General features: G+C 41.0%; 1 protein-coding gene across 2 annotated transcripts in view; it reads right to left on the reverse strand.

Moving 5' to 3' along the window:
* pdhx (pyruvate dehydrogenase complex component X) overlaps nt 1-10,591 on the reverse strand; it is a 408,353-nt gene extending 397,762 nt beyond the window's left edge. For both annotated transcript variants that reach the window (XR_013933804.1, XM_080438634.1), the window contains exons 1-3: nt 10,454-10,591; nt 6,709-6,792; nt 4,041-4,141 (exon numbers count right to left, since the gene is read on the reverse strand). Coding sequence is in view for 1 of the 2 variants with exons in the window: in XM_080438634.1 (XP_080294760.1) it covers nt 4,041-4,141; nt 6,709-6,792; nt 10,454-10,583 (315 nt within the window). In the remaining variant the exon portion in view is untranslated. The remainder of the gene's footprint in view (nt 1-4,040; nt 4,142-6,708; nt 6,793-10,453) is intronic.
* Nucleotides 10,592-11,056: the final 465 nt, after the last annotated feature.

Consider the following 11,056-nt stretch of genomic DNA (forward strand, 5'->3'; position numbering starts at 1 on the left):
AACACTGAACTATGAAACTCTAGTGATGTTCACACTGATACTTTATTATCTGTCATCTGAAATGCATACATACGGTACAGGACTGCAAAGCCATAGTTGTGTAGAGATTGCTCAACCATCCACTCCAAATGAATGGCAGGCATGGGAAGACCACTCTGCCAGGAGAGTAAGGGATGTACCAGGGTGGGGGCAGTAAGAGAGAGTGGGGGTATAGAAAATAAAAGAGAGAGACCCCCTGTTTGATGAGAACGACAATGCCCACCTCGCTCCATCGGAGCGACACAGACGCAGCACTAAGCGGATTGCAGCCACATCCCAGCAGTAGTATAATCAGCCAACCCGGTGTTAATGACCAACGGCCTGGCTGACTGCTGCAAACACACCACTGGGGCAATTAGTTTCCAGCAGCTTGTACAGAGAAACACAGTAATATAAACAACATAAGTACTATGTGATGTTCAGTGACATTCGTGCTAGTATTTTATTATCTGATAATACTTGGGTTGTAGAATATAATCCAATAGATGTGATTTGAGACTTCAAGCTAAGGTTTGAGGTTGCTTAGTTGCCATCCTATATAATTTTTTAGTTTTGCCATCCATTTTCAAATGCTTTAATTCGTGGCTTAAATAAAGAAGAACATAACTGAAAATTAGCAAGTAATTATTAAGTAGATATGTCAAGATATCACGGATGTGTTGTGTTTACTGCTAGATGGTCCCACACTTTAACCTTTCCACAGCAGAAAATTGAGCTATAGCTCAAGGGAATTGGAATAGACAATCTGATTGGTTTAATTAATGCAACACCCAATAAAACACACCCATGACTAATTCAGAGCCTTAATACCATCCATTAGTGGCATGTGCCGGTGTTTGCGTGCAGATTATGTGCTGTGTAACTACCGTAAATTTATAAGCCGCGACTTTTTTCCCATTTTTCGACCCTGCGGCTTATATAACGGTGCGGCTTATCTATGGATTTTGCAGCTAACGGCCACTAGGGGACCTCCTAAATCTATGGATTTTACACCCGCGGCTTATAGTCCAGTGCGGCTTATATATGTACAAATCATTCAATTTAGCTGCTGCGGCTTATATTCAGGTGCGGCTTATAGTGCGAAAATTACGGTAGTCAAATTAGTTTGCGCCTTGCGTTCCGCGCTGTGCACCATAGATCGTCTAAATCAGTGGTTCCCAAACATTTTAGCTCGAGACCCTAAAGACCCCTGGAGGTGGTCTCCCTACTCTTCCACTGAAAAATACCCTGGTGTCGGGTTGACACCAGGGTATTACTGTCTGAAGCTCATAAGTACTGTCTGAAGCTCATAAGCGCAATATCTCCGCAGGCCAAGTAGGGATTGTTTCTTGAATGAGTGGTCGAAATTTGGTCTATCATGCAGGAGACTCTGGTTCGAATCCTGTGTAAGACATAATAGTACTGGATTGCAAATGAACAGTCAGGGTTTTACATTGTAGACTGCATCTTGCCACTGACAGCGTGATTCCATGTGGATGACTAAGTGTTCAATAATGAAGAGCGACAGGGATGGATAAATGGCACGCTGGTTGTTAGGCAAGCACTATGGGTGAGCATTCAATATCTTCATCAATCCATCCATCCTTCTATCGTCGTGTGCTTCATCCTGAATCGCTCGACAAGCTCGACATCAAACACGTCCACGTTCCCCCGTCTTACAGCCTGACCTATCTGTCCCGTTCCTCACTATATGATGACTCCATCGCTGCTCAGCAGCACCATTCATCTTCACATCCATCAGAATGCTGACCTATGTGTGTGCACGCACGTACGTACACACATGTATGTGCGGTTTCCTACTGTCTGTGATTGATTGCATCCCGGGCAGATTTTCAGATTGAAACCCTGGGGGTCATGGTACAGCCAAGCGGTATATAGTAGATGTGATGAGACAGGGTAATCTGTGTGTTGATGGCGCTTTTGGCGACCGCCTACCACCAAACCTGCCTCCACCACACCCCTCGTGGCCCCACCCCGCAATATTGAACCCGTGCCCCCCCCCTGCCCCGTCAGTGCCCCCGAGGCTGTTGGAAAGCAGAAGGGGTTGACCCCCATAAATAACCACAGAGGAGCATTGGAAGCCCCCTGTCTGCCATAACGTTTGGCCACAGGCAGGTGATTATGCTAGCCTCTAATTTAGAAACTCACTGGGTGCTTGGTGAGAGCTAGAGCTGCATATATCGACTATCTTCTTAGCAATTAATCTATCGATTACTTTTTCTAATAATCAAGGATCATGTTTTTTTTATATAAAAAAAACATTTATATATCAACAAATCAACGTGAAACATTGTAATAGATTTTTTATAATCGACTAAATCAAATAGTCATTAAGACCTCTTTCATACTTTGTCGTACAATGGTGTCACGCAAGAATACCAAAAATAGCTCACAACATTGTGAGCTCGTAGATCTGCTATTTTTCACCTTTTTTTAAAGTCAATTATTTTATTAAAATGATTTTCTTTTTTATAATCGATTAAATCGCTTAGTTAGATGAACTGTTCCACCCCTACAACACTGTGCAGGTTAATGGGCATTGACCTAAAGAGAGGGAGCACCATACTGTCCCTGCCACATATGGGGACCAAACACATGGCTGGCTTAAATGTGTCTACTGGCTGTTGTTCTTATTAAGCGATGGTAGTGGCATGCAGTCACGCACACATTTTATCTCTCGCTCGCACGCACACACACGCCATTGTTGTGTGTTCTGGTGGTGGTGGTGGTGGTGGGGTAATCTAAATGAGCCCATCTTTCTTTGCCAGCTCCAAAGCCCCAACCCCCAATTCTCGGGTGGTTGCTATGGAAACTACTCCAACCACATAGAAGCTAAGGGAAAGGGTGGAGCGAGGAAGGAAGGAAGGAAGGAGGCGAGTGATGAAGAAAGGAGAGGAGAGAGCAAAGGAGAATGTTGAGGATATTCGATGGTAATCGTCACCGGATTGAATCTTTCTAAGATATCTGTGCTGTGCTCTGTATGTGTGCATGAGTGCCTGTTATTTACGGGGACAGGTGCTATATATAGACATACAGTATATATACTGTGTAAAATAATTATGTGGTTGAGTAAACTGGCCTTGTGACTGTCTTTTATTTAGGTTACACTGATAGATGCATCACCTGAACCCAGTGCTCCACTGAGCCGTTTCTAGAACACATCATCTGTGTTTCAAGACCTGGGGAAGGCTAGATTTGTAATTACTGGGCAGTGCACTGTCTGTGAGGTGTGAGAGTTCTCACACACACACACACACACACACAATGCTTATCTGTCAGGTTTTAATATTTAAAAGACACACAAAGCAGTCACTGAATTTACCGTCAATGTTTTTTTCCTTGTCATAAGGGAGTGGGTTGATGGGAGGAGGGGGGGGGGGGCTGGGGGTTTGGCTGCTGCTCTCTCTAGAAAATAATGACCAGCGTTTCCCCTCCCCGATACGCTTAGCTTCCTGGCACGTCGATCGGCCGGTGCCGTTGGTTGATATGCTTTTATGAGCATGTTCCGGAGGATGGAACGTTGTGTTTGGAGCACTGATGAAAGACAACTGATTCTGTCTGTCTTTGACAGCGCCATTAAATATTCAAACATCAAAACGGCACAATGGGGGGAGACACTTTGTCAATGCTTTGCTGTCACTGTACAGTGGAATGTGTAACAAGCGTAGGCAATTAGCGCGGCGGAAACACAGTCCACAATTCACACACTCTCACACACACCCACACACACTCACACCCCCACACACAGGTCTATACATGAACACATACTGTAGTAATTCAAAATTAATAGAACATCTGTAAGTCTATTTATGCTTGCGAAAAGTATGGTGTGTCCCAGCCCACTTTGAAGAAAAAAAGCATTTCCCGAAAGATTGACACTTACAATAACCAATCTGCATCATCTGACTTTAAATCCGGGTCTAAACCACTGCCTCTACAGAGAACATCTTAAGCTATGCTGTTTACAGAAGATAATAACATCTCAGTGTGTGCTTACTCACCAAGATCTTGGCAAAGATACCGTCCTCATTGGATTCCAAGGTAACCACAGCCTTGTCCGTCTCGATTTCACAGAGGGCATCGCCCGTCGCTACTGCCTCACCTGCCGAAACAAGGAAAGGACGTCCATATTATAAATGATGTACATGTACATCATTTATTTACAGTAATATATGTATATACTGTTTTACATGTAGCCTATACACACTAAACATTCCAAATCAAAGAATTTGATTAATATGTACCAAAAGAAATAGGTTGTGGAAAAAGAAAAAAAAGAAAAATCTTCCTGGGTCAGGCCTAGATTTCAAAAGAGCCACCTAATCAATCTTTCATGGGAAAGAATTTGAGTTATGGGATCCTGGCAAGCCAGATACACAGTTACGGGCCATTTGATTTTATACGCTCTCAGTGTTAAATGAACACTCAGGATTTGACTATGTACCAAGCTAGATCCTCTTCCTGTATCCTTATATTCCCAGTGTTCCACCACATGTAAGAGTTGGAATACATTAGCATCTGTTTAGCAATGAAAAAGAATGGCAATTAAGCAACCTCGGGTTCTTTGCGGCATACGTACGCACATGTAGCTCAAACTAATTGCATGTACAATTACTCACATACACAGTCAAATCCTTGGTGTTCATTTAACTCTGAGAAGGTACAAACATTTGTCGTTATAAGTGGATGAGGATTTTACGGTGTACTCTTCCAAAAGAGAGACATGCATACAGTAAAGGTGCTTTCCTTGGGAGAAAGGGCGAGATTAGAATAGGCATAGTAAACCCACCAAGAAATTAAGAAGTGTGTTTTTCCTTGGGCAATCTAAAGAGACTGGAATGTTATTCATCTCGAGTGTCACTGAGATAGAACTATGACCATTCCTGGGAACCTGGAGACTGGGTTAGAATATAACTATCTGTCAAGATCAAATAAACACACAGGACTGGAAGCAGATTGGTAGTACTGTATGATTGAGTTCCCTTTATTACAAATATGTGACCATATGTGTTATGGAAAGAGGAGGCATGGTAGATGAGATATGGGTCAAGGGTCAGCACTGAGAGCTGGGGATGGGAAGGGTCACCTCGGAGCATGTCAAGGACAGTGTGACGCAGACAAAAACAAACACCATGTGAAACCTCATCTTCAGCTTCAAAACAAAAGAGGCAGGAGCTGTGTGTGAGATGAACAGAGTGGTTTTGGAGAGGGCCATGAGAAACTGTGTGGACATGGATGGGTGAGGGGGAGGATGAATGCAGCCCAAAGGAGTATTGACATCAGAAGCCCCAGAGAGCCTGGAGCAGCGAAGTCGAGATTGGATTTGTGTATGAGGTTTTAACACCACATGACCCCAGGGGTTAGGTGTGATGTGCAATATTAAAGTTTAAACAGGCGACCCCCAGCCCTTTCACCTCCAGTACACAGGAATGTCAATGGGCTGATATTATAAAATGAACACTTGGAGGCCTGGTTAGTGGCTAAAAGAAATGGCTGAAGACATATTACCGGTCCTGCTCTACGCAAACAAAATGAAATAAAGCTCAAATCCTGACTCTGGCATGAATGCATATTGGAACATTGACAATACTGCACACACTTCGGACATGTTTTAAACAGAGGACAATTGAAACCAGCACACACCAGTCCACTTCTTTACATTCCTGAGAGATGGCTTTGTTGGCTGTGACAGTTTGCTGTTAGGCCTGTTGGCCTAACAGCCCGGTATATTGGTTTGGCCGCTATAGTGGCCATTATTTGACTTTTTTGAGAATATCGTATCGACAGTAGTTACGCTGATATTTAAGTATAGTAGACATTGATTATTTTAGTCCTGAGCTGCTAGACTGCCAAAATATCAGAGGACATGCAACAACAACAGCGATGTTATACTATACTTTTAAAAAAAAGCATGCCAATGTTTTCCACAGCAAAAAAAAAAAGACAGGCGCCATTTGTCTAGTAAGAATGCGATGTGATAACTATGCCACAACGCTTTCACGCACGCACAAAGGTGCACCCTTAAGTCACCAAAACACATGGCAACACAGGAGATGCGAGCAGCCAATGGAAGAGCAGTAGATGCTGCCTCCTGATGAATGGGAGAGTGGTGGTGGTGGTGGTGGATGGCTGAGCAGCGTTGCTAACCGGTGATGAATTGTAACTGCCATGTTTCCCTGGGCCAATTAGCTGCCAGCAGTCCTCAGGTGCTTTGAGGCTCTGACCTGGGCAGGCTGAGCTCTACTTTAGAGACGAATTTGATTTAATTGAGTCAATAATTAGGACTGCTCCCTGTCCATCACTAGATGGAGAAGAAATGTACATTTCTTCCAAATGAATACCGAGGATTTTACTGTGTGGAGAGCTAGAGAGACAGGTGTGCAGGGGGGGGGGGGGTTAGACGACTTGCTAACCTGATAAAACACTATGAGGGTTTTATTATCCTGGGTGATAGTGTGAATTATATTACACATTTAGACAAGAAATTTGCATTTGTGGAGGTTGGGTCGTTACTGTAAGGAGATTAAAGTAATTTAAGAAATTAAAGTAATGCATTTGTTTTGGTGGGTAACACGATACATTAGATGACAGCATTGTGTGATTATGTGACATAAAGCCAGCATTTTATAAGTGTTGACAAATGAAGTCATGGATGTTTTCATCTCTTACCTTCCTTTATCAGCCATTTGACAATATTGCCCTCCTCCATGGTAGGGGAAAGGGCTGGCATCTGCACTTTGAGAGGGGCGACCCCTAGAGGACATAAATAGCATGCAATTTACAAATCAGAACAATCACCATTTCTAACACACAGACAACAAATTTCCAGATTTCAAGGTTTATTATTTGTCACATGCACTTCCATACAGTAAAATACAGAATCAAGAAATCATGGAACCAAATGGGTCCATTTGGTTAAGACACAGAGTTAAATTAACACTGACGATTTTTACTGTGTACAGTACAGCTGTGTAACAACATTGCAGGCATTGAAATTCGCATAAATTAGAGCGCCTCTTCGACAGCGGACAAAAAAAGAAATACAATAAAAAAAATTGAATACAATAAAGAAAGATAATAATAAAATGGCATCTACAAAACAGTAGATTTGTGAGGCTTTAAACCTGTGCAGTCTATAACTGTAGATAATTTATATGGATGTATACTAAATAATAAATAGTTCAAGTCACATAAGTGGCCACAGCAGTGGACAGTGCCGTATTGTTAGCCATATGAAACAAGAGTTTCATAGTAATTGACAGACAGACAGACAGACAGGCAGGCTGGCATAGATCATTTTTTAATATTGGAGTATAAATAAGAATTTGATCAATCAGAGGTAAGGGTTGATTTTATTCCCCTAATTCCTGATGAAGATCCTTGTGTGAAACATTCAATCAAGCAATAAAAAGCGGGGCTAATTTTGCCAGTGTGCGGACCTCATTTTATTTTAAGGCTAAATAATAAATAGCTCAAGTCACATAAGTGGCACTGGCCACAGCAGTGGACAGTGCCGTATTGTTAGTGCACTTTCGCGTATCATTATCACAACAAGTAATGACCTAGAATGTCATGTTTCAAAGTACTTGGCTGCATTAAGGCAGGCGGGGACAGTGAATCAAGAAGCAGCAGGGAACAGGAAGGGACAGGGGCAGTATGAAGAAGAGAGCGATGCTGGCACTGCAACAACATGCTGCGATGCTGGCTGACATTAATGTGCCAGTGGCTGGGAAACACAACTCCCGACTGCCCAATGAGCCACCACCACAGCCTCCGACCATGACCAGCTGCAGTCACAGAGAGGGGCACAGTTCAACCGGCTGAGGGTCCAACAATGGACAGACCCAGATGATCCCCAGGCTGATACCCAACAGGAGAGTGCAAACCTGTAGAGGCTGCTCTCCATTATGACCGCACAGCAGCAATGCAGCAGCTCCCATAAGGCTAGCAGTGCAGTCAGTGCACTGATGTTGTGTTCATATGAGGATATCCTTCTGCTCTGTATGTCATGGGTGACAACTAAATGAGCACATCATTGGCACAGCTTTTCCACTGGAGTAAGCTCGATAAACTCCCACTGGTGAACCGGTGATCATTGGAACAGAAAGGTCCAATTGTGCAACTGAGCAGCAAGCTTGCATTTTATCGTTGCTGTCGGGCAGAAACCTTGTATCTCCATATTTCATTTATTTTTCGTCACTTAATGCCCTACTTCGTCGTAAAAGAGTGTCCAGCAAAAGTAGCGAAAAGAGCCAATCTACAAGCTAACAACTGTTGTGAGCTTGTAAATCAGCTATTTTATTTCCTGAAAAGTAACGGTTTTGGACATACAAGGTTTCCACCTGACAGCGATGTCAAACATAATATGTAGCCATATGAAACAAGAGTTTCATAGTAATTAATAGACAGACAGACAGACAGACAGACAGACAGCCTGGCATAGATAATTTTTTAAATATTGGAGTATAAACAAGAATGTGATCAATCAGAGGTAAGGGTTGATTTAATTCCCCTAATTCCTGATGAAGATCCTTGTGTGATCGAAACATTCAATCAAGCAATAAAAAGCGGGGCTAATTTTGCCAGTGTGCGGACCTCATTTTATTTTAAGGGTTGAATTTTAACCACTTACATTCTCTGAAGCTTCTGATAAGGTACAAATTAATAAAACATTAATATTTAACTTGTCTTTACATGTAATGACTTGGTGTAATGACTGATGTTGTAATTTGTGCCACTTTTATTATGTAATGCTGCCATCTGGTGGATATGTTGTCAAATTGCAAATGCAGTACTGCAATGTTTGTTGCAGTTTTTTTTTTAACTCAACAACATGATGATAAGGATTTGCTTATTCCTTTTGGGCTTTTATTATTATTATTCTTAATTAATAATTAATTAATCGTTTTAATAATAGTAGTAACAGTCACAGTACCACTAAATGGTGTTTAATTGTAGGTAGTTGAACAGCAGTATATTCTTACACATAAAGGACTGTCATCTACATTTTTGTAGGTCAAATTAATGCTGATAATAGTAAGAGGCATTAAAACAAATGTGTAGCATTACATATTACTGACTACCAGTAACCCAATTATAGAACAACATAGTACACAAGTATCAGGTTATATTTGTACACTCGAGTTATTTAGGATATTTATTGTATAGTGGTCCCCACATATCACCAGTGGTGGTAAAAGTACTCACATTTTTTACATAATGATAAAGTACTCATTATGCAGAATTTCCCATTTCACAACTTTTCAAATGTATACAATTATTTTAAAAATAGCTGATCTATGAGCGAGCTTGTAGATCTGCTATTTTCAAATGGCCGAAATGTATATAGGGCTGAAGTGGTTGAAGTGATTGAAGTGAATACAAATGTATGTTTTGTAATAATAATCCAAATCTGAAAAGTAACTAGTAACTACATTTTCAAATAATTGTAGTGAAGTAAAAGTGCAATGATTGCCTCTGAGATTTAGTAGAGTAGAATTAAAAGTAGTGAAAACTGGAAGTACTCCACTAAAGTAAAAAGATACCTCAAAATTTTACTTAATTTCAGTACTTGAGTAAATGTACTTAGTTACTTTACACCACTACATATCACTGCATTACAGTAACACTGTACTGTACCGTAACCGTTTTTGAAATATATACATGAAGACATAACGAATGAGCCTTTCGTCACCTTATTATACACCAGACACACCACAGCTTGGAATGTAATTATTATGTTAGCTATCCAAGCATTACTTAATTATTATTAGTGCATATATGATGTCATAAATAACCTGACATTAGTGTGGGGGTTGTCAGTCATTACACAGTTACTTTAAAGCTACTACAGCAAATAGACATTTTAAACAAACGAACCAATTAAACTTACAAATAAACTAAATTGTATTTCATGTTTTAAAGGTATATTATTAGCTCTGGTCCACAGCGTTAAGGTCCTTGCACACTGGTGCGTCTTTTCGTTGCGTTTTTTTTACAACAATGAAAAAAATTGAAAAAACAATGAAAAAAAAAAAAACGCAACGAAAAGACGCACCAGTGTGCAAGGACCTTTAGAGGGAGTTAAGGAGAACTCCCTCTAACGCTATGGACCAGAGCTAAATGTATGTATATATGTATGTATATATATATATATATATATATATATATATATATATATATATATATATATATATATATATATATATATATATATATATATATATATATATATATATATACTTTTAAAACATGAAAAACAATTCGTTTATTGTTTATTACTTATATCCGGTTTATTTGACACCTAGGTGTCAATATGACAGCTTAGCAGCCGCTGTCAGGGGCGCTGTCTGTCTGACAGTCTGTTAGTCTGACAACAAGCTGAACCCAACCAGGTTAACATGACAACACTCACCGGGTCTCCGTGAGTCGAAGTGTCGGACATGCTCCTGGAGAGAACCGACCGTCCACGAACATTTCGGTAAGTTTGACCATCTGAGGCCGAATAACAATCCTTGACGTCCCAGACGCAAGGAGGCCGCCATGTTTTCGTCCTCCGTCGGTGAGAAGAAGTGCCCAATGGTAATGCCTGATAGTAACTCATGGCCAGATGTAGCCCAGAAGGCTGTCATATCGTGACAGCCATGGATGAACTTCAACCTGGTGTTTGCACTTTCTCCCTTTTTGATCCGTACATCTACATGAACGTTCAGATTTCAAATATAAAGTGCTTAACCTATGGCCACAAATGTTATAATTATGTACGGGCACTTAGAAGTACCCGTATTGTCCGTATTGTTCAATAAAAAGCATTTTAATCCGACTGGTGGCCATTTTCTCCGTAGTTTTCCCATATGCTTTCAACTACGCGAACCTATCGGTTGGAGATGTATTGCACAGCACTCTGATACATTGTAACTATGAGAAAATGTCCACCAATCGGATTAAAATGCTTTTTATTGAACAATACGGAAGATACAGGTACTTCTGAGGGCCCGTACATAATTGTAACATCCAT

The sequence above is a fragment of the Gymnoscopelus braueri genome, assembly GCF_963280865.1.
Source record: "Gymnoscopelus braueri genome assembly, chromosome: 9".
NCBI lineage: Eukaryota > Metazoa > Chordata > Actinopteri > Myctophiformes > Myctophidae > Gymnoscopelus > Gymnoscopelus braueri.